Source organism: Alexandromys fortis, unplaced genomic scaffold, assembly GCF_014885135.2.
Source record: "Alexandromys fortis isolate MF-2015 unplaced genomic scaffold, M_Fortis_MF-2015_v1.1 scaffold_376, whole genome shotgun sequence".
NCBI classification, from domain to species: Eukaryota; Metazoa; Chordata; class Mammalia; order Rodentia; family Cricetidae; genus Alexandromys; species Alexandromys fortis.
This window is the reverse complement of record NW_026068259.1, coordinates 260,029-283,447: the sequence shown is the minus strand read 5'-3', so window position 1 is coordinate 283,447 and position 23,419 is coordinate 260,029. Positions and strand designations below refer to the sequence as shown.

The following is a 23,419-nucleotide window of genomic DNA, read 5'->3' as shown; positions in this document are numbered from 1 at the left end:
GTATGTCAGTTATGTTAGGCCTTAGCCAAAGTTGGTTGCTTCAACGCTGCAAACATGACTTTGGGTGATTGCCCAGGTAGCTAGTTGTCTCTGTGATTTGTTGCATGTTTTGGAAGTTGTTTTACTGAACTTCCTAATTACCCAGGTAACATTATTTCCCTTCTCAGATCTTCGATGGGGTTGAAGACTATATAAATGTAGTTACTTTTCTCTCACAACTTGGCCAAGTTATTTATTATACAAGACCTAAGCTAGTTAGAATAGGATATTTGTACTTATTGTATATAATTTCGTAGTAGGTTTAGAACTCTCTTACTTAAACAAAAGGGGGAGGTGTCGCGGGAGGTCCTTCCGCTCCTCCAACCAATAGCTGCTGAGATACCAGCCCATTGGGGGCGTGGTCTCTCTCCCTTTAAAAAAGCGGCTACTTCCCTCCGCTTGCTCTCTCTTCACTTCCTGCTCCGCTGGTGACTAGACTCCCTTCCTGGTTGCAAAGAGGGCTGTTGTCTGGGACGGTGATCTGTAAGTTTTTTCCTCTTTAAATAAATACCACCCTATTAATCATAATTCCAAACTGGCGTGGCATTGTTTGTGACTTACGCCTTCCAAAGTCCTAAAGCTGGAAACAGTATAGGCCCTAGCTGCAAAGTAATTGCTACTGTTTTAATGGCTATAAGTTACATGTCTGACAAACTGCCTGCTAAACATCCATGGCTATACACATGGACAATTGTTATTTTTATTTGCAACTCATCCTGGGAGCAAATTTTCTTTTACAATGATGGTGTACCTCAGAGACTCTAACCACCAGTGAAGTTTCTGACATCAACATCACCCCCTACAAAGTTCAAAAAGTAATTTTTAAGAAAACTTAAGAGTCACTAGAGGATCATGTCCAGGGACATTGGCAGATCAGGACTGAGCCAGCGACCTGGGCCAGAGCAGACCTGAGACAGCAAACTCCACAGGAACAGGTACAAGGGAGCAACCGCTGAGTGAGTAAGCCAGAGCCAGAGACCACTGAGGGTCCGGATGTGAATCTGAGACCTTCAAGGGAGTATACCTAAGCCAGGACCCTTGTGGGTCTGGGTGGGAGTCTAGGACCTCCGTGGAACTAGGCCTAAGCCAGAACCTCTGCAGGACAGGGCATGAATCTGGGACCTCGGAGGGAGTAGGCAGGATCCAGAGATCTCTGTGGGTCCAGGTCATGAGTCTGGAACCTCAGAGGGAGTAGGTCTGAGCCAGGACCTCTGTGAGTCTGGGCATTAGCCTGGGACATCAAAGGAAATAGGCAGGAACCAAAAATGTCTGTGGGTCTGAGCATGAGTCTAGGACCATCTGAGGGAGTAAGCAAGTCCTCTGTTTGGTCTGGGTGCAACTGAGCCTGGGACCTCCTAGAAAGTAGATGGGAGCCACAGACATTTGCAAGACCAACTCCAAGCCAGGGACTTCTGCAGGCGTGGATCCAGACCAGGATTTAAAGAACCAGGTCAAAGCTGGTAACCTACGCCAAAGTAGGCCTAAGGCAACAAACTCCACTCTGGGCTGGAGCAGGCCTGAGGCAACAAATTCCACAGAAATGGGACTGAACCACCTACCTAAGCCACAGTGGGCCTGAGAAAGCAAGCTCTACGGGAACAGAGCAGATCAAGTACGGGGACTGGAGCCAGAGTCCTTTACAGGACCAAGCCCAAGCCAGGGACCTCATCAGGAACAGAATCAGACCAGGGACATTTACAGAAACAGATCTGAGCCAACAACCTAGGCTAGAGCAGGCCTGAGACAGTAAACTCCAAGGGAGTGGAGCAAAGCCTGGGACCTCTGGGAGAGTAGGCAGGTCCTCTGCGGGTCTGGGCACACCCAAACCTGGGAACTCCAAGGCAGTAGACTGGAGCCAGAAACCTTTCCTGGTCCCACTTCAAGCCAAGGACTTCTGCAGGAGGGGAATCCAGACCAGGGCAAAGCCAGCAACCTAGTCCAAAGTAGGTCTGAGACAGCAAACTCCAAGGGAGCAGAACAAAGCACAGGAGCACCGAGCTATCTCCAGGAACAGGAGTACCCAACAGGGTAAGTAGAACTGTGACACTGACTGTACCATGAGGAATCTGAGCTTTGGATTCACTGGCACCTAAAAGATTATTCAACAGAATCTCAGACAGCCCCAACCACACCTGTTAGAGGAAAAGATGAGTAGACAAGGTAAGATCACATGCTACACCACAAAGAGCAACACGACACCAGTAAAACCTAAAGACCCTACAACAGCAAGACCTGAACAGTTAAATATAGATGCAGCAGAAGAAAATGACCTAAAAAATAACTTCAAGAGAATGTACAGATTCAACACAATGCCCATCAAAATCCCAGCAAAATTCTTCACAGAGCTCGAAAGAACGATACTCAACTTCATTTGGAAAAGCAAAAAACCCAGGATAGCCAAAACAATCTTGGGCAATAAAAGAACTTCTGGAGGCATCACAATCCCTGACTTCAAACTCTAATACAGAGCTATAGTACTGAAATCAGCATGGTATTGGCATGAGAACAGACAGGAGGGCCAATGGAACTGAATAGAAGATCCAGATATCAATCCACACATCTTCGAACACCTGATTTTTAACAAGGAAGCAAAAAATATCAAATGGAAAAAAGAAAGCATATTTAACAAGTGGCGCTGGCATAACTGGATATCAACATGTAGAAGAATGAAAATAGATACATATCTATCACCATGCACAAAACTCAAGTCCAAATGGATCAGAGACCTCAACATAAAACCACACTGAACCTTATAGAAGAGAAAGTGGAAAGTACACTTGAACGCAGTGGCACAGGGAACCACTTCCTAAATATAACCCCAGCAGCACAGACACTGAGAGAAACAATTAATAAATAGAACCTCCTGAAACTGAAAAGCTTTTGTAAAGCAAAGGACACGGTCAACAAGACAAAACAACAGCCTACAGAATGGGAAAAGATCTTCACTAACCCCACATCAGACAGAGGTCTGATCTCCAAAATATACAAAGAACTCAAGAAATTGGACACCAAAAGATCACATAATCCAATTAAAAAAAATGGAGTACAGACCTAAACAGAGAACTCTCAACAGAGGAATCTAAAATGGCTGAAACACACTTAAGGAAATGTTCAACATCCTTAGTCATCAGAGAAATGCAAATCAAAACAACTCTGAGATTCCATCTTACACCTGATCAAAACACTGAGGAAAACTTATGCTGGAAAGAGTGTTGGGTAAAGGAAAAACTCCTCCATTGCTGGTGGGAGTGCAAATTGGCACAGCCCCTTTGGATATCAGTATGGTGATTTCTCAGAAAATTAGGAAACAACCTTCCTCAAGACCCAGTAATACCACTTTTGGGTATATATCCAAAGGATGCTCAATCATGCCACAAGGACATGTGCTCAACTATGTTGATAGCAGCATTATTTGTCATAGCCAGAACCTGGAAACAATTTAAATGCTCCTCAACCAAAGAATGGATAAGCAAAACGTGGTATATTTACACAATGGAGTACTACACAGCAGAAAAAAATAACAACAGCTTGAATTTTGCAGGAAAATGGATGGAGCTAGAAAACATTATTTTGAGTGAGGTAACCCAGACCCAGAAAGACAATTATCACATGTACTCACTCATAGGTGGTTTTTAAACATAAAGCAAAGAAAGCCAGCCTAGAAACCACAATCCCAGAAAACTTAGACAACAATGAGGACACTAAGAGAGACTTACATAGATCTAATCTACATGGGAAGTAGGAAAAGACAAGATCTCTTGAGTAAATTGGGAGCATGGGCACCTTGGGGGAGGATTGAAGGTGGAGGGGAGAGGCAGGGAGGGAAGCAGAGAAAAATGTAGAGCTCCATAAAAATCAATAATAAAACAAGAGTCCCTGGAAGAGACAGCTTGCTGTCCAGCTGTATCCTCTGAATTGAAACACTCTCCTAGGGGGAAACAGGACACATCAGGTTCAGGGAGTAACAAGTGAGTTTGTAAGTCCCAAAGCTAAAGCTGAAAACACTCACAGAGGGCGTCCGCAGAGTTATGAGGAGTAGACTCTGACCAGTCCAGTTGCCTTCAGATTGTGTAGGTTTACAAGGTGGTAGTCAACAGTCAAGGTGGCATGGGTGGTTTGGTGCTGTATCTGGTTGAGAGTTGTCCATGGTCCTATAAGTAACCCCTATAAAATCACTGGCTCATCAAGTTGGGCTTCAGAAGAATCATTTTTTTGGTTCCCATCTGAGGTAAGTAAATATGTTTTCACATCGCCCCACACAACACTGTCTCTGAAACTTTGACAGATGATGCCTTTGTCACACTGTTCACATTCTTAGAGGTTTTAATGCGTATGAAAGAATTGAAGGGATCTGTTTTATACAAAGGGTTTACATATGTACATATTTTATATTAATAGTTTTTCTCACATACAGGTTCACATGTCTGAAGAACACTGATTTGTGACCTTCTGGCCATACTGTTTACATCCAGAGCATTTCCTTCCGGAATGAGTTTTTTCTGCAACTGTCAAGAAGAGCATCTAACAGCTTCAGCATAATGTTCACAGTGGCACAGCTTTCTCCAGTATATTCTTTACAAAACTGAAGATGGCTATCTGGAGGCTTCACTAGAGTTTACCTCATAAGGTCTGCATAGTACATGACCAATCCCATGTCATTGTAAGAACCATGAAACCTAAAGGTTTTCCAGCACTGTTTACACCGACAGTATTTCTTTTCTCCAGTATGAAATCTTTCATGTGACAGAAAATAACTGAAAAGTAAAGGCTTTGGCATGTTATTTACATTCATAGGGTTTCTCTCCAGCATGAATTCGTTCATGTCTCTGAAGATGACTGTGCCGTCTGAAGGCTTTCCCACACTGTTTACATTCATAAGGTTTTTCTCCAGTATGAATTTTTTCATGTAACTGAAGATGATAGTGACGCCTAAAAGCTTTCCCACACTGTTTACATTCATAAGGTTTCTCTCCAGTATGAATTTTTTCATGTAATGGCAAAGAACCAGGAAATCTAAAGGCTTTACCACATTGTTTACACTCATAGGGTTTCTCTCCAGTATGAATTTTTTCATGTAGAGGCAAGGCACCAGGAAATCTAAAGGCTTTACCACATTGTTTACACTCATAGGGTTTCTCTCCAGTATGAATTCTTTCATGTAATCGAAGATATTTGGGATATCTAAAGGCTTTACCACAGTATGTGCATTCATAGAGTCTTTCGGTGTGAATTATTTCATGTCTTTGAAGGGAAGTGGAAGAACTAAGGGCTTTACCACATATGTTACATTCATAAAGCTTGGCCAAAGTGTGGGTTCTTCTGTGTGTGTAAACAGAGGCCTTTCCACATTCCTTGTATTGATGGGGTGTTTTTCCAGTGTAAGCCTCTGCATGTGTTCCTAATGAATTTGGAAAACATAAAGTGTTTAAACATGTCTCACATTCACACGGCCCGTTCCCAGTGTGAGCTCCTGCACACCTTTGAGAGCTGCTGAGAGAGGTCAAGCTATATTGCTCGGCTCCACATTCCTCGTGATCACGTGGCTTATAATGAGGGGGAGATATGGCATGCCTACTAGAGGGTGAAGGACACATGGAAACCTTTCCACTGACACCAGATTCACATAGTGTTAGTCCAAGACGAACTGCCATGTCTGCATGAAGATTTGCTATCCACATCACGGTTTCTTCTTTCTGACCATTTTCTGTTTTCTCATGGGAGATCTCTAACACAGAACTTCTGAAAAAGAACAAGTATGTTAGCGAGAGACTCCTTGTTAGGTTTATGTCATATACTGCTCCCAAAATCAGGTAAAATGTGTGCTTTCTGACACATCTGAATCATGTGAAACTAAATGAATTGCTGGTTCTACACTGTGGCTCCCACAGAGCTGTAACTAGAACAGTGGCATTCACTGCTGCATGTTCCTATGAGCCTTTCCAATAGAAAACCCTCTAGAAACACTGGGCAGTGCTCTAACACCCAGCACATATCTAGGTGCCATAATATGGGCATAATTTTCCTAACAACGACACAACTCAAAAGCTGTTTTTATTTTCTTAAATTTTCGTGGAATGCTGAGACTTCTTCAAGTACCTTTGTTTCAACTTTTCATTCAAATTACCTTAGATTTCTTCCAGGAATTTTATAAGAGTCTTCTAAATTACCTTAGATTTCTTCCAGGAATTTTATAAGAGTCTTCAACAGTTTCTTCTTCCCATCTGTTTCCTAAAAGGAAGTCCCAGAAAATTGAGGATAAATTATTAGAAATCACTGAAAAAATTAGTTTTTAACTTCAGTGTCCATAGTAACAATGCCTGATTTATTCACCACATTCTTCCCTTTCAATAGTCCAAATCCCAGAAGAGCATCGACACCAAGAGACACTTGCTCCCTAGTTTACAGAGTGAAGGTAAGATGTTATCCTCACCTACAGCAGCGAGGTTCCTGCAGGTCTCCAGCATCACATCTCTGTACAGACTCTTCTGGGAAGGATCCAGCAAAGCCCACTCTTCCCGGGTGAAGTGCACCACCACGTCCTCAACACTCACTGAGGCCTAAACATTGCACACACTTGATTGACAAAAGGTTCACTCGACACTGTGGGATCCACACTCTTCCATGAGATGGAAGCTGTAATGCAAGCAGTGAGGGATGAGGAAGGAGCAGCCCTGCAGCACTCCTCCCAGTGGGCCCAGGGCCTAGGATGAGCTGCAGCTCTGCCCGGTCCTCTGGCTACACTGCATTTCCACTTCCCGTCTCAGAGCCTCCCACCTGCTTGTCCTTAGAAATGCCTCCTCGCAATATTGATCATTTTTTTGGATTTTTTTAAAGATTTATTTATTTATTACATATACAGTGTTCTACTTGCATGTATACTTGCAGGCCAGAAGATGGCACCAGATCTCAGTACAGATGGTTGTGAGCCACCATGTGGTTGCTGGGGATTGAACTCAGGACCTCTGGAAGAGCAGTCAGTACTCTTAAGCTCTGAGCCATCTCTCCAGCCCTGTTTTCTTTTCTTTCTTTTCTTTTTTTTTTTTCTTTTTTTTTTTTGATTTGCTAAGACAAGGTTTCTCTGTAGCTTTGGAGGCTGTCCAGGAACAAGCTCTTGTAGACCAGGCTGGCCTCGAACTCACAGAGATTCGTCTGCCTCTGCCTCCAGAGTGCTGGGATTAAAGGTGTGCACCACCATCGCCCGCCTACAATATTTAAATTTTGATGGCATGAGGGAACTTAGTATTTTTATAGAATTCACATGAATATAAAGAATCAATCATTCAGCCAGGCAGTGATGGCACACACCTTTAATCCCAGCACTCGCAGGCAGATCTCTGTGAGTCTGAGGCCAGCCTGGTCTACAAGAGCTAGTTCCAGGACAGATTCCAAAGGTACAGCGAAACCTTGTCTCAAAAAAGCAAATATATATGTATATATATGTGTGTATATATATATATATCAACCATTCAACAACAACAACAAAAATATATAACTACTCTGGGATTTTCTAAACTCCCATTGCTTTCAGAAAGAAAACAGTGCTTACTGAGTCCAGTGAGCCTCTCTAGTGGAAACTATTTCACAGGTGCTACCACAATGGTTCGACAGAGAAAGGAGACTGGGCAGGGGCGCACACCTTTAATCTCAGCACTTAGAGGCAGAGGTGGGTGGATTTCTGTGAGTTTTTGGCCAATCTGATCTACTGAACAAGATTCAGGGCAGTCAGGGCTACACAGAAAAACCTTGTCTCAAAAAAACCCAAAATACAAAATAAATTTTGTATAAAACCATGTATAGGCAACTCTCTCCAATTTGCAACATTGCTCCCTGTGTGGAAGCTTAAAGTCAGGAGACTTGTAAAGTCTATTTCACCCCTTTGGGAAAACAAGCCACTCCCCAAATTTTTAGAAGTGGCAAACAACTGCCAGAGAGGAGACCCTTGGTCCTTGGGAGCAGCCTGGGAGCCACACAGAGTGCTCAGGATACAGCTTTTACCTATATTGAGATGGGCTTTCCCATGATGCTGCTGACGTGTAGTCATCCTCGCTCCTCCAAGTAACCCCTCAGCCATACGCTTCTAATTATACCCAATAGACTCACTGGTTCACCAAGACGGACACTGGTGAAATGATTACTTTTGTTTGTCCTTGGGTTCTTGGGGTGAGCAGACCTCTGTGTCATATCTCTGTAGGAAAGTCTCACACAACACACTCAGCAACAGGATGAGCATGGCAGAAACAGTAGGTACAGGAGGAGTGATCTCAAGGTCTTGGCAATGGGCAGCAAAGCCTGCAACTGACTCTGATACAGCTGTTCTTCCTCATGGGACACATGGCAGTGTGCCTTCTTCCTGTGGTGGAAGTTGCATGTGTCGTGAGATCGGCAGTGAGAACCATGAGTAAGACGGAGCCCTGCAGGAATGGTTGTGGGGAATCCCCGGCTGGCAGTCTTGCTTGATGAGTGGGGCCTGCCATATAAGCACACAGACTCTGGAATACTGGCAGTCTCCAGAGCAGCTGGGGAGAGACTACCAGCAAGCTGCCGGGAGGTTGCCTGACTGTTGCTTTGTGTAATAAAAAGTGTGTCCGAGTCTGCTCGGACTGAACCTGCTGTGCAGGAGGAATTACACCATGGATAGGACACGAGTTCGCTAGGTCTGCATTAGCCTCTGATTTGGAAAAGAAAGTAGAAAAGACAGAGAATGGGAGGGAGATGTTGGCTCTTACAGTTGTCAAGCTATAAGGAAAAAAACATGGAAGTCAGATCAAACCTAAAAAGCCTTTTCTGGGACCCACAAGTTTGGAACCCATGAGAAGAGTCAGACAGTTAAGAGGAAAACACAGGGGAGAGTGATCAGGAAAGAAGTGAGAATGAGAGAAGTGCTACTCGATGCGAGGCAGGACTGAGTTCCCTGCAGATTTAGGAAAGTAATTCAGAACAGCTCTTGAGGCCAGTGTGTCTTTGCTGACCTCCTTAGCAGAACGAGACTTTCGATGCAAGAAAAGCACTGAAGGATCTCAGAGATGGAGCTAAAGTGATCTGTAAAGTGGCGAGGCCATAGAGAGGAGCTGAAAGAAGGACAAAGCAAAGAACAGGGTCTACCCCCATCACATGAAGTAAATAAAGCAAGATTTGTGTGGAACGGGAGTTCCTCAAGAAAAATGCACAGAAAGTCAAATGCTAAGCTAGTGAACTTCTGGAAGGGTGCAATGCCTTAAAAATGGTTCACAGATAGCAAAAACGACAAGATAAAGCAAATGAAGAAAACTAAGTTGGTCCCCTAGATGTAAACTAAAGGCCCCACAGCAAGCTGTATATGTATATGTTTCTTAGCGTGAAAGTGGAAACTTCTCACATAGCCAGAGGTTCACGGAACCACACATGACTGAGGGAGAGACCGTGGAAACAGACCCAGCTGCAGCTCAAGCCAAGTGTCTATCAAAGCCCTCAAGAGGCACAGTCCCAGATGAGCCAGCCAGGCAGGTCTAGAGGGCAGCCATTCTCCATTGGCCCTGAGCTACACCAATCAGTTAGACCAGCCATACCAAGCTCATAAGGATAGGAAAAGCATGAAGGCCAGATGAAGATGATACAGTTGGCCTAAGAACAGGACAGGTGCTGTGAAATAATCCTTCTGTATACTGTGAAGATGTATTATTCTCATTGATTAATGAAGAACTTACTGGCCAGTAGCCAGGCTGGAAGTATAGGCAGGACAAACTAAGGATGCTGGGATGAAGAGCAGAGTCAGAGGAGTAGAAGCAAGATGAGCATCCCATACTGAGAAAAGATACCAAGCCCCATTTAACAGAGTGTAGATAAGAAAGGTGGGTTATTTAAATGTAAGAGTTAAAGCCGGGTGGTGGTGGCGCACACCTTTAATCCCAGCACTCGAGGAGGCAGAGGCAGACAAATCTCTGTGAGTTCCAGGTCAGCTGGTCTACAAGAGCTAATTCCAGAACAGACTTCAAAGCCACAGAGAAACCCTGTCTTGAAAACACACACACACACACACAAATGTAAGAGCAGCCAGATAGTGGTGGCACAGACCTTTAATCCCATCACTCAGGAGGCAGCAACCGGCAGATCTGTAGACAAGCTTGGTCTACAGAGCGAATTCCGGGACAGTCAGGGCAACACAGAGAAACGCTATCTTGAAAAACAGAAGAATGAATGAATGAAAAAATAAAAGTCTTGGGTGGAAAGATTGTAACACACAGAGGGAGTTTGTTATGAGGCTGTCTCCTAATAATATCAGAAGCTATGCTCATTTATGAGACTTTAGTCTCACCAACATGAACACCGAAACATGAGATGAACAAAGACACCACCAATGGGCATGCCAAAGTGGATCAGAAAAAGCCCATGAAACCTCTAACTCAAAGAACTACAGATAACCAAGGAAATCTGGGCATGGAAAAGGTGGTCTTCCCCTGTGAAGAGCACACCAATTGGTTTTCCAGTGCCAAATGGTCAGCCCTGGAAACACACACACAAGTAACAGTGCATATTTGGGAATATATATGTTATATGCATGCAATAGCAATTAATGAAACAAGAGGCCATGAATCTGAGCAGAGCAGAAAGGGGTGTATTGAAGAAGGTTTGGAGGAAGGAAAGGAAAGGAATGTTGGAATTGTATTATAATCTCAAAAATAAAAATTTAAAAAATATAATAAATAAGATACAGGTCTCTCCAAACATAAAATTTCTATACCAACAAAAACTCAAGGAACTAATACAGCAAACTTTTTAAATACAAGCTTAATACATGAAGTCCATCATTTTCCAGTATAACAGCAATGAACAATCGAATGTTAACAATTTCACAGTGCATATACAGAACCACAGAGCACAGGAGACACAAAGAAAAACATATAATAAATTTAACAAAGAGTTAAGCCAGGCATGGTGGCATAGGTCTTTAACACCAGCACTCGGGGGGCAGAAGCAGGAAGATCTGGTAATTCAGTGCCAACCTGGTCTACAGAGTGAGTTCCAGAACAGTCAGGACTACATAGAGAGATCTAGTCTAAGATAGATAGATAGATGATAGATAGATAGATAGATAGATAGATAGATAGATAGATAGATAGATAGATAGATAGATAGATGATAGATAGATAATTCAAGTAAGTCCATAAATCATGCAATGGTCTTGGTAAATAGAAGACAACATCAAGATGTTGCTTTCTGGAAGCTGCAGTCAGCTCAGGGGTTAAGATCACTTGTTTCTCTTCCATAGGACCTGAGTTCAATTCCCAGTACCCACATGAGGGCTCACAATCATCTGTAATACCAGTCAAGGGTGCCCTAATGCCCTCTTCTAGCCTCCAACAGTACTGTATGTATGTGGTTCACAAACATACATGCAGGCAAAACAAAACACACAAAAGATTAAAAAGAAATATCGATTCCCTCAATTAAACTATAAATTTAACGCAATCCCAACAAGAATCCTAGTATCTGTGTAACAGCAGAACATTTTGTGCGAATGCTATTCTAAAGGTTATATGTAAAGAGAAAAATTGTTCAACACAATTTTGAAGAAACAGTACATAAACAATACTATCTTTACAAAAAATTTAATAATCATGATAGTGTACGAATATTTGAAAATAAATCTATCTACAAAATAATACAAAAAAAAAAAAAACCGAGATCCCCAGAAGTTGTAGCTGAGCACTCGCCAGCAAGCACCTCATCTCAGAGATCTGGAGCATCAGTGCTGGCCGAGCCGTCACCATGCCTCTGGCTAGAGACCTTTTACACCCTTCCTTGGAAGACGAAAAGAAAAAACATAAGAAGAAACGGCTGGTTCAGAGCCCAAATTCTTACTTCCTGGATGTGAAATATCCAGACTGCTACAAGATCACTACAGTTTTCAGCCACGCTCAGACAGTGGTTCTTTGTGTAGGTTGTTTAACAGCGCTGTGCCAGCCCACAGGAGGAAAAGCCAGGCTCACAGAAGGCTGTTCATTTAGAAGAAAGCAACACTAAACATCTATACAAGTTCCCGAGTTTGCGTTTTTCACAGAAAGCCTTATCAAGTTTAGTGACTCTACCAAGACAATGTAACTGTGTTTGATTTTATAAAGTATACAACAGTGATCTCCTATTTTGGTGTCCGTTTTTCAATAAAGGTTTTAATTATAGACAAAAAAACGAAAGCAAATACACCATACAGTCAATTTTTGGGGTTTGTTTGTTTGTTTGTTTTTGTTTTTCAAGACAGGGTTTCTGTGTATCTCCGGCTATCCTGGAGCTCACTTTGTAGACCAGGCTGGCCTCGAACTCACAGAGATCAGCCTGCCTCTGCCTCCCTGAGTGCTCAGATTAAAGACGTGAGCCACCGCTGCCCGGCTACAGTTAATTTTTTTAAAAAAGCAAATGAGGGCTGGAGAGATGGCTCCGAGGTTAAGAGCACAGACTGTTTTTACAGAGGTCCTGAGTTCAATACCCAGCACCCACATGGAGGCTCACAAACCAAACCATCTGTAACAGGATTTGGTGCCCTCTTCCGGCCTGCAGGGGTTCATGCAGCCAGAACACTGTATCCATAATTCATCCTTTAAAAAAAAAAAAGAGCAAATGACACTCAATGAGGAGATTATGGTCTTCTTAAATATTATCCGACAACCTGGGCATCCATAAGCAAAAGATTAGATGACAGTTTACAACTTCCACAAAATTAACTCAACGTGGACTCTCCACCTAAATGTGAAGATAGCTCAGGGCACCGAGGGACCACACAGCACCAAATCCAAGGCTTGTGAGTGACGTCATGGCACAAAAGGCGGACCGCCCCTGCGGCGCCCGGTGCTCTGCGCAGACGCAGCCGAGGGGCGGAGGTGCACGGCGGCGGCAGCTACGGCTGGAGGACGGCAGCGGGCCGAGCTCTGCGGAGGGAAGGAGCCACCATAGCTGCCTCTCCTTCCCGTCTGGGACAGCAGCCCCGCGCTCACCATGTCACAGGGTCCGAGTTCGCCTGCGCTTTCCTCACAGCTCCCAGGAGCAGCACGCACAGCGCAGCACGCGTACACACGGGGCCTCCCTCAGCCGCGGAGTTCAGTCCACAGCATGGCGACCATACAGAACCCGCCTCTCGCTGCCCCACGACGCTTTTGATTGAACGGTGTGAGTTTGGAGATCCTGATTGGCCCAGCGTACTCCTGAGTGACAGCAAAAGCCGAAGTGTTGAACGGGCACAGTCCCTGCCCTGCACTGCCTTTTGCTCCTACTGACTTGATCCTGCTCTAATCCTTGGCGAGCCCAGAAGGCACTTCTAGTCTAACCAGCACCAGATGGTTCTTGTACACCATCCAGTTACCTACACAGTGACCAGTATAATTGTCCCTGTGCCTCAGACCTAGAAGGGCAACCAGCCCACCTTGGTTAGCCAGAGAAAGAGAGCTCAGAGGTTGAGCGCACTTGCTGATCTTCAGAGGACCACGTTCAGTTTCCAGAACCCACATCAGTTGGCAACTACAGCTGCCAGGTCTCCTCTGGCTTTGTTAGGGTTACTATGACCAAAGCAAATGGGGACTGGAGGGTTTGTTTAGTTTCCATATCCAGAATCACAATCCATGGAGGGGAGCCAAGGCAGAAACAGGACAGTGAGCTGATGCAGAGGCCATGGGAGGGGTGCCGCTTACTGGCTTGTTCGGCTTACTTTATTATAGGACCCAGTACCACCAGACCAGGGGTAGTCCCACCCACAATGCCCTCAGCTTTCCTCTATGAATGATTAATTAAGAAAATACAGCCAGGAGGTAGTGGTACACACTTTTAATCCCAGTATTTAGGAGGTAGAGGGAGGCGAGTTCAAGGCCATCCTGGTCTATAGAGCAAATTCCAGAACAGCCAAGGGTACACAGAGAAAAAGAAAGAAGAAAGGAAGGAAGGAAGGAAGGAAGGAAGGAAGGAAGGAAGGAAGGAAAAAGAGAGGAAGGGAGGGAGGGGAAGGGGAAAGAAGAGGAGAAAAAAGAGATGAAAATACAAGTAAATGTCATTGAAGGTATGGTAGACACAGGTATGGATGTAACCATAATTTCATCAGAATCTTGGCATCCAATTTGGTCTTTTCAGGATGTAAATGTTGAGTTTTTGGGGATTGAAACTTTATCTCAGGTAAATCAGAGCATAAAATGGGTTTCATGTATAGAGCCAGATGGACAGACAGGAATATTAAAACCATATGTGGCTAACATAGCAATGAATTTGTAGGAATGTGATTTGTTACAGCAATGGAATACTCAGATTAATATTCCCCCAATCTTAGAAATAAACATAGATTAATGTATATTTCTGAGAAAAATATTAGACAGTTTTATAAAGAATAATCACTGACCATTCAGGTTGTATAAGAACAGGGCACCAACAGCCCTACCTTTCAAATGGTTCACAGACAAACCTGTATGGGTGGAGCAATGGCCTTTAACAATGGAGAAGCTGCAGGCTTTAGAACAGCTGGTTCAGGAGCAACTAGATGCTCAGCATATTGAAGAATCAACCAGCCCTTGGAATTCTGTACTTGTTGTTAAGAAGAAACCTGGAAACTGAAGAATGGTAGCAGATCTAAGAGCTGTTAACTAGGTGTTCCAGCCAATGGATTCTCTACAGTCTGGCATTCTTTTGCTTTCTCTATTGCCTAAAGGATAACCTCTTATAGTTATTGATTTAAAAGACTTTTCTTCACTAGCCTTTACTAGAAAAAGACAGAAAAAAATTGCCTTCACAATGCCTACTTATAATAATTCTCACCCTGCTAAAAGATATCAATGGAAGATTCTCCCACAGGGAATGTTAAATAGCCCCACCCAATGCCAATATTTTGTAAGTCAGCCATTGGAAATGATACATTGATGTGGGATGTCCTTCTGTATATGAGTTACTTTTATTGGTTGATGAATAAAGATTTTTCAGTCGATGGCTTGGCAGAGTAAAGCCAGGTGAGAAACCTAACAGAGATGTAGAGAGAGAGAGCAGGTGAAGTCAAGCAGACACCAGACAGCAGCCAAGGAAACAAGACATGAAGAAAATGAGGTAGCACCATGGTCATGTGGCAACACACAGACTAATAGAAATGGGTTAATTTAAGATCTAAGAGCTAGCTAGAAATACACCTGAGCCATCAGCCAAACAGCGTTGTAATTAATATAGTGTCTGTGTGATTATTCGTGTCTGAGCAGCCAGGAAATAAAAGTGCAGTCTCCACCTACAATATGTAAGCAATTTCCTCAATCTGTAGATTACCGTTGCATGGAACGCATTTTACTATTTGATTCCAGTGTAGATATTTTAGAAAGAATTCTGGAGGCAGAGACAGGCGGATCTCTGAATTTGAGGCCAGCCTGGTTTACAGAGTTAGTTCCAAGTCATCCAGGGCTACACAGAAAAAAAATTTTTTTTCATGTAGTTCTGAAGATTTAATAACTAAGTAACAAGGTCAATGTTATATCTTGAAACCTCCTCTACCAACAAAATTAGTTTTAATTTAGTCTCAGGAAAATTTTAGGACAAGGGCAGAAAGCAGTCACATTCTTTGCCAATATATCACATGAACAGTCTCTCGAGCTGGGTGGTGGTGGCGCATGCCTTTAATCCCAGCACTCAAGAGGCAGAGGCAGGCGGATCTCTGTGAGTTTGAGGCCAGCCTGGTCTACAGCGTTCTGGGACAGCCAAAGTTCCATAGAGAAACCCTGTCTCGGGTGGGGGTGGAGGGAATAGTCACTAGCCCGATTGCCAATATTGTTCCTTTGTGAAAGCTCGAGTTGTGTCTCCACAGTCTGTAGCGCTCTCAGCATCGCTGTTTTGCAAGATCCTACTGGGAAATTCTGTTGAGTTCTGCTTACAATGTACACTTTCCTACACCAAACTCCCAAAGTCTTCCACATTCCTCTATAAATCAACATGGTCAGGTTTGTCACAGTAGTTGTATACTTCCTGATATATATCAATTTTCAATTATTTTTCTATTGCTCTGACAAAACACCATAACCAAGGCAGACTATATAAGAAAGAGTTTATAATTTGGCTTAGAATTTCAGAGCTTTAGAGTCTATGATGTAGAGCGAAGGCATGTTGATGCTGGTGAGGGGTGGAGGTGGAGTAGTAGCTGAGAAGTCACATCTTGATCCTCAGGCGAGAAGTAGAGGGGGGACTGGGAAGATAACTCAGAGGTTAAGAGCACTGGCTGTTCTTCCAGAGGTCCTGAGTTCAATTCTCAGCAACCACATGGTGACTCACAACCATCTATAATGAGATCTGGTGCCCTCTTCTGGTGTACAGGTGTACAGGCAGGAGGAACATTGTATACATAATAAATAAATAAATCTAAAAAATAAAGAAGTTGAATTTCATTTATTAAAAAAAAAAGAGGTAGATGTTGCAATAGGAGCGGCAAGGCTGCGTCCCCAGCACCCGGCCGCCCGCATGGCTAGCTTATGCCCCGAAATAATTACACGGAAACTGTATTCTTTCAAACACTGCCTGGCCCGGCTAGTTCCAGCTTCTTATTGGCTAGCTCTTACATATTGTTCTAACCCATTTCTAATATTCTGTGTAGCCCACGAGCTGGCTTACCAGGGAGGATCTTAACCTGCGTCTGTCTGGAGCGGGAGAATCATGGCGACTCTCTCACTAAGCTTCTTTTTCCCAGAATTCTCTTCTGTCTACTCCACCTACCTAATTTTCTGTCCTATGAGGGCTGAGGCAGTTTCTTTATTATTAACTAATGAAATCAACAGATAAGATACAAGACCCACCTCCATCAGGTAGAGAGGGAACACTGGGAATGATTTCAATCTTTTTAATCTCTAAGCTCACTTGCTATAACACACCTCCTCCAACAAGGTCACAAACACACACACATCTCACTATGTCGCTTAGGCTGGCCTAAAAATTACAATCCTCCTGCCTCAATCATATGCTAGAATTGTACCACCAAGCCCATACAGAAACCACTTTTCCTCTCTCTTTCTTTTTATTTTATTGATATTTATTGAGCTCTACATTTTTCTCTGCTCAACTCCCTGCTTCTCCCCTCCCTCCTTCAATCATCCCCCAGGGCCCCCATGTTCCCAATTTACTCAGGAGATCTTGTCTTTTTCTACTTTCTGCTTCCCATGTAGATTGTATCTATGTAAGTCTCTCTTAGTGTCCTCATTGTTGTCTAAATTCTCTGGGATTGTGATTTGTGGGCTGGCTTTCTTTGCTTTATGCTTAAAAACCACCTATGAGTGAGTACATGTGATAATTGTTTTTATGTGTCTGGGTTACCTCACTCAAAATAATGTTTTCTAACTCCATCCATCTTCCTGCAAAATTCAAGCTGTCGTTATTTTTTCTGCTGTGTATTACTCCATCGTGTAAATGTACCACATTTTTTCTTATCCATTTTTCGACTGTCTTCTCATTTTCTTAAACTTGCTATGTAGACCAGGCTGGCCTTGAACTCAGAGGTTTGTGTGCCTCTGCCTCCCAAGTGCTGGAATTAAAGGTGTGTGCCACCACACACAGGCCAAGATTTTAGATTTTTAGTTTGTTATTTATTTTTCAAGTCATGGTTTCTTTGTAACAGCCCTAGCTGTCCTGGAACTAGCTCTTATAGACTAGGCTGGCCTTTAACTCACAGAGAAATGCCTGCTTCTGCCTCCCGAGTTCTGGGAGTAAAGGTATGTGCCACCACCATCTGGGAAGATTTTGGATTTTTTAAATTGATTTTTATTGAGCTCTACATTTTTCTCTGCTCCTCTCCCTGCCTTTCCCCTCCCCCCGAAGATTTTGGATTTTTAAAATCTTTTTATTTACACTATGCCTCCATGTATGTCTGTATGTAGGCTGTATGTATGTATGTTGGCTACCCCTGGAAATGGAGTTACAGAGAGTTGTGAGCTGCCATGTAGTTGCTGGGAATTGAATTTACATCCTCTGGGAGAGCAGTCAGTGCTCTTAAGTGCTGAGAAGTCTTTCCAACCTGAAGAGAGCTGCATGGAGCTGCACCTGATGGTGCTGGCTTCCGCCCTCCGCGATCCCGAAAGCGGGTGCTCTCTATGATAATCAACTCCTAATATGGCTAAGGCCTGACTCATGCTATTATCACGCAACGATCATCAGCTGCTTGCATATGCGCGGACCTATGGGCAGTGCCCACGTGGCAATCCGGGGTTGGCGGCCCATGCCTTTTTAAAGGCTGGGAGAGGTTTGCCCGGGGAGAGAGAGAAAGAGAAAGAGAATGAGAAAGATTGCTGTGAACAAGGTCCTGAATAAACTGCTTGCAAGAAGAGCTCTGGTGTTGCGTCTTCCTTGCTGGTCGAGGTGGGCGCGACACCAACCCAAGACTTTGAATTTTTAAAAAGAACCTGGATTTTTTCCAATTTATTTATGTATGTATATGAGCCACATGTATGCCTAGAGCATATCAAATCAGAAAAGGGAGTTGTATCCCCTGAAACTATGGGTGCTGGCAAGGGAACCTAGGTTCTTTGCAAGAGCAGCAAGTCCTCTTTGTTAAGTCCAAAGCAACCCGTCCCCCCTCCCCCCGCAAAGGCAGTGCTGGTGACAATGTCCTACAGAGAAGGACTATGACCAGGTAAACAGAAGGGTTGTTACTGCGTAAATAGAAATCTAAACTCAAAAAAAAAAAAAAATCCCAAATAGAGAAGAACTCAAAGCATTCCCAATAAAATCAGGGTCAGGGAAAAGACAACAGTGTTCATTTCTCCACTCCTACCCAACAGAATGTTTCACGTTCTAGTAGAGCACTAAGAGAAAGAAATAAAAGGGATGCAAAGAGGAAAAGAAATTAAAACTATCCCGATTACAGATGACATGGTTCTTACATAACAGACCCTGAACACTCTACCATTCTGAGCTCATAAACATGTTCAGCAAAGTGGCAAAACACAAACACACAAAATTCTGCAGGATCCATTGACAAACAATCAACAAACCTGACAAAAGGAAGAAAACAAAAGTCTTCTGTAATAATAAAATCTTCTGTGCTTTCAACTGTGAGACAACTTGGTATCATTTAAGCACCAGGCTTTAAGAATCCTGAGTCGGGTTTTGAGCCTTCCATAAAGCAATGACAGGTCTCAGACTGGAAAAGAACAGGTTAAAATTTTCAGAAAAAACTCTTGAGTTTTTTCCTCAGTAGAGGTGTGGGGCCTCCCAAAAGACTTTTCTACTTTTGTGATTCTAAATGCTGTTTATATTTTACTCTTTTCAAATATGACTGATAAATGCAGAACTTAACAATTAAGCCCTGTGTCAGTCATCTCTCAGTATGTATGCTATTAAGCTTAGTGTCAGGAATTTGCCTTGCTTTCTGTGTGGTGTTTGTGTTTGTACCACTACATGGAGTTTGCATAGATTGACTTTTAGACAGACATCTCTTTATAAAGCCTAAGATCAGTCAGTCATAATAATCAGTTAAAAATATTACTTACTCACAACAGTATAAATTAAAGCGACTTTAATTTGTGTATACTGCTTTTTCTAATGTTTTAATGAACACTAGTGCTTTCTGAAAAAGAGACTACTGCTGTGAATTTAATGAGAAAATTTAATGTATAACAAAGGGATCAACACTCTTGCTTATGTGGGTTATAATTTGGTAATAAAATGTTTTGCAGAAAAACAAATAAAAAAAGAAAAAAATAATAAAATCTTCAAGTCTCCAAAGAAAGAAATGGAACATACTAGATTTGGAAAGGCTGCCCATCCTCATGGATTCCGATTAATGCCACTGCCAAAAAGCATCTACAGACTCAAGGTAATGCCAATCAAAGGGCTGCTTATAATTTCTGTGAAAGGATTTAGTGACTCACATTGTACTGAGATTGTGGAATTCCTTCCTATTGCTTTTCTATTTGGGGATCTTCATGCCACATAAACCATCTCCTATATCCAAGCTGGCATAACTCAGGTATCTTTTTAAAGAGGTGACGTCAACATTTAATCTGTGAGATGCTGAATTTCATGGATCATGAGCTCATTTTACCATGGAGCTAAGCTTAACATAAGCAAAAATAACCATGTAGCTACATCACCATCTTGGCTAAAGACCTCACCAAGATGGTGGCAACCATGAGAATTCACAACATCTCAAATAATGTAATTACATGGGACAAATCAAAATAGTGGCACATAAAACTTCCTGATCCCACTAAGACTTTAAGAAAACACCACTTTTTTTTTAAAGTATCAGACTAAGGGGTAATAATGCCAGACCTCCACAGTGTTAAAGTGTTTTGCCTGATATATTTACTGGCTTTCAATAGGGACATAAGATTTTTTTTTCAGTCATATGGCTCAAATACTAGCCATCTAACAAGGGGAGTTAAGACTGAGATGGCTAGATTTGGAAGGCTTGTGTGAATTTCCAGCAGCATGGGGAAAATGTGAGAAAGCACAGTTCCTAACCAGGACCTAAAGAAGAAATGACTGGGTGCTGGACAAGCTGCAGCCAGTAGCAGCTACACTGAGAGTTGGAGATAAAAGCTATGGTGGGTTCTAACACCTGCTCCTTCTGCCTAGCACAGCATTTTTTTCTTTCTCAAGACTCCTTGGCTTCATGCTTATCTGCTTCTGTTTCTGCGTCACCAAGTCCTGACCACTCCTTCTTGCTTTGCTTCTACTTTCCAAGGACAGCAGCATAGATAAGAGCCAGGCACGGTAGTGTTCACCTTTAATCCCAGTACTGAGAGGACAAAGGCAGATAGATCTCCATGTATTAGAGGCCAGCCTGGTATACATAGTGAGTTCCAAGCCGACCAGGGTCACACATTGAGACCCTGTCTTTAAAGGCGGGGAGAGAGAGAGAAAGAGAGATTGGCAGAGTCAGTGAACCCTCATCTGAGTAGCCAGCCACTCCTCTGAGGTCTTGGAGAGGAGCTTGAGTATACAGGTTGGGAGACACTAGGGGAGGGGCTTTTACCTATCTAGCTATGGGGAAGCCTTCCTTTGTAGTATGGAGACCTCCCTCTGTGGCTGCTATTGGAACACCTACACCGCTGTCAGCAACCTCTCATCCACGGTCTGCAAGTTAAGTCCCATTGATCCCTCAAAATGAAATTTGTTGAAACAGAACATTGGTTTCTCATTAGGGTTTTATAAGACAGACATTACTTAATCTTCCCCAATCCCAGGGAGAAAACTCTCACAGTAGATGCTATATCTGTTAATGTCTCATGGTATTTAAGCAAATGTTAGAAAAATGTAAAAATTTAAATCATTTCAATAAAGAATTTGTGTATGAAGACTACAATGGTTGAATGTTCCCAGGCTATGGAACTAAAAGGTTTTTACAAGATATAATGGTCTGAATAAATGTTTAAGACATACAAAGCCGGGTGGTGGTGGCGCATGCCTTTAATCCCAGCACTCGGGAGGCAGAGGCAGGCAGATCTCTGTGAGTTCAAGACCAGCCTAATCTACAAGAGCTAGTGCCAGGACAGGCTCCAAAGCTACAGAGAAACCTTCTCTCAAAAAACAACAACAACAACAACAACAACAAAAGACATATAAAAGATGAACTGGCTGGGTGGTGGTGGCCCACACCTCTAATCCCAGCACTCGGGAGGCAGAGGCAGGTGGATTTCTGTGAGTTGGAGGCCAGCCTGGTCTACAAGAGCTAGTTCCAGGACAGGATTAAAAGCTACAGAAAAATCCTGTCTCGAAAAACTAAAAAAAAAATTAAATATAAAATATAAAAATAAAAGATGAACTGGAGAGATGGCTCAGCGGTTAATATGGCTGCTTTCCTGAGGACCCAGATTCAAGTCCCAGAACCCACATGTCAGCTCACAACTGCCTGTACGTTCAGTTTCAGGGGATCTGATATCCTCACAAAGATAAGCAGGCAAAACACCAATGCATGTAAAGTAAAAATAAATCATTATAAAAGATATCTAAAAGATAGAGATTTAAGGGGTGATGTAGTATATTAAATTTTCAAAGGGCAAAGTTCAGTAATTGATTGATATCATTAAATCTATGGAACTATTGATCTGCTTTCAGTAGCCATTACAAGGACTGGCTAAAGAGCACTAATGTATGCCTGAATTTTGATTGTTTGGGGGCACGCCTTTAATCCCAGCAATTGGGAACAAAGGCAGGGGAAGCTCTGGGAATTGGATGACATCCTAGTTTACAAAGCAAGTTCCAGAGCAGCCACAGCTACACAGTAGAGACCCTTTCTTTAAAAATAGAAAGTATATTTAAGGCTTTAACTCAATTATTATATACGAGGGAATTTTCTTCAATATGTCCATTCATGATGCCAAAAAACCCTCAAAGGCTTTAATGTTCACTTTGATACTCATTAAATCTATATTCATTAAAGTTTCCCCCCATGAGTTTTCCCATACATCTGAAGAGCATCAGTCTGAATTTTCCACCATGTTTTACTCAAAGCATTTCCTTTCAGCAGGAGTTGTGCATTCTCAGAAAGAATCACCATCTACCTCATCAGATGATGTAGGAGTCTTCTGTTTTGTGTTGATTTCATTGGTTAAATAAAGAAACTGCCTTGGCCCTTTAATAGAACAGAAAATTAAGTAGGTGGAGTAAACAGAACAGAATGCTGGGAAAAAGAAGCTGAGTCAAGTCAGTCACCATGATTCCCCCACTCCAGACAGATGCAGGTTAAGATCTTCCCTGGTAAGCCAGCTCGTGGGCTACACAGATTATTAGAAGAATACAGTTTCCGTGTAATTATTTCAGGTAAAGCTAGCCGGGTGGCGGGAAGCAGCCTGCTGCTCCTATCACAACAGAGTGGCGCCCAACGTGGGTGGCACCCAGACGTGATGGACTAAATCCACTTAAAAACCTGAGAAGGCTTAAAAATAAGGGAGAGAGAGTTTAACACAGATTTTTGCTATTTGTTGGTAGCATGCTGTAGAGAGATTTCCTGATTCAGCAACAGCCGCAGAAAAAACGCTGTATCATTTTAAAGTGTAGCTTCTTGGGGCTGTGCCCCCAGTGCAGACTCTAGCTTTAAAGCATTTCAAAGGTTTTTATGGGACTGGATGTTTGTGTTCCCGCTTGGGATCGGAAGGAGAGTGCTCTGAGACTGTGCAGATGGCTCAGCGCTCCCCGCCTGCACCTGGGCAGAAGGCAGAATCAGACTTAGGCAGGCGGAAGAGCATGGCGGATTCTGCTATACAGAGACATGTTTTCAGACTGTGCAGTGCTCTGTGTGTCAGATTTGGCTGTAACTTGGATGAAAAGAATTTCTGTGCTGCACGCTCAGTCTCAGAATTAAGGTGCTGAGTGCTGCTCCTACCTGGTGGCCCCAGAGCTAGCACAAAATGGTAGGTCCTGTTGTTCTTTTTTTTTTTTTTTTTTTTTTTTTTTTTTTTTTTTTTTTTTTTTT

The 23,419-nt window shown here is 42.9% G+C and overlaps 3 protein-coding genes across 6 annotated transcripts in view; 1 reads left to right on the top strand and 2 right to left on the bottom strand.

Moving 5' to 3' along the window:
* LOC126494358 (zinc finger protein 14-like) overlaps window positions 1-23,419 on the bottom strand; it is a 239,788-nt gene that overhangs the window by 91,631 nt on the left and 124,738 nt on the right. The window lies entirely within an intron of this gene.
* Window positions 4,345-13,111, bottom strand: LOC126494362 (zinc finger protein 709-like). Its single transcript, XM_050131679.1, has 5 exons — window positions 13,005-13,111; window positions 10,090-10,192; window positions 6,470-6,596; window positions 6,207-6,267; window positions 4,345-5,778 (listed from the first exon to the last, which is right to left on the bottom strand). Exons 2-5 carry the CDS (start codon window positions 10,099-10,101, stop codon window positions 4,818-4,820), a joined length of 1,161 nt encoding a protein of 386 aa, XP_049987636.1. The 5' UTR covers window positions 10,102-10,192; window positions 13,005-13,111; the 3' UTR covers window positions 4,345-4,817.
* LOC126494368 (40S ribosomal protein S27-like) lies at window positions 10,202-12,063 on the top strand. The gene has a single exon (XM_050131686.1). It carries the CDS (start codon window positions 11,785-11,787, stop codon window positions 12,037-12,039), a length of 255 nt encoding a protein of 84 aa, XP_049987643.1. The 5' UTR covers window positions 10,202-11,784; the 3' UTR covers window positions 12,040-12,063.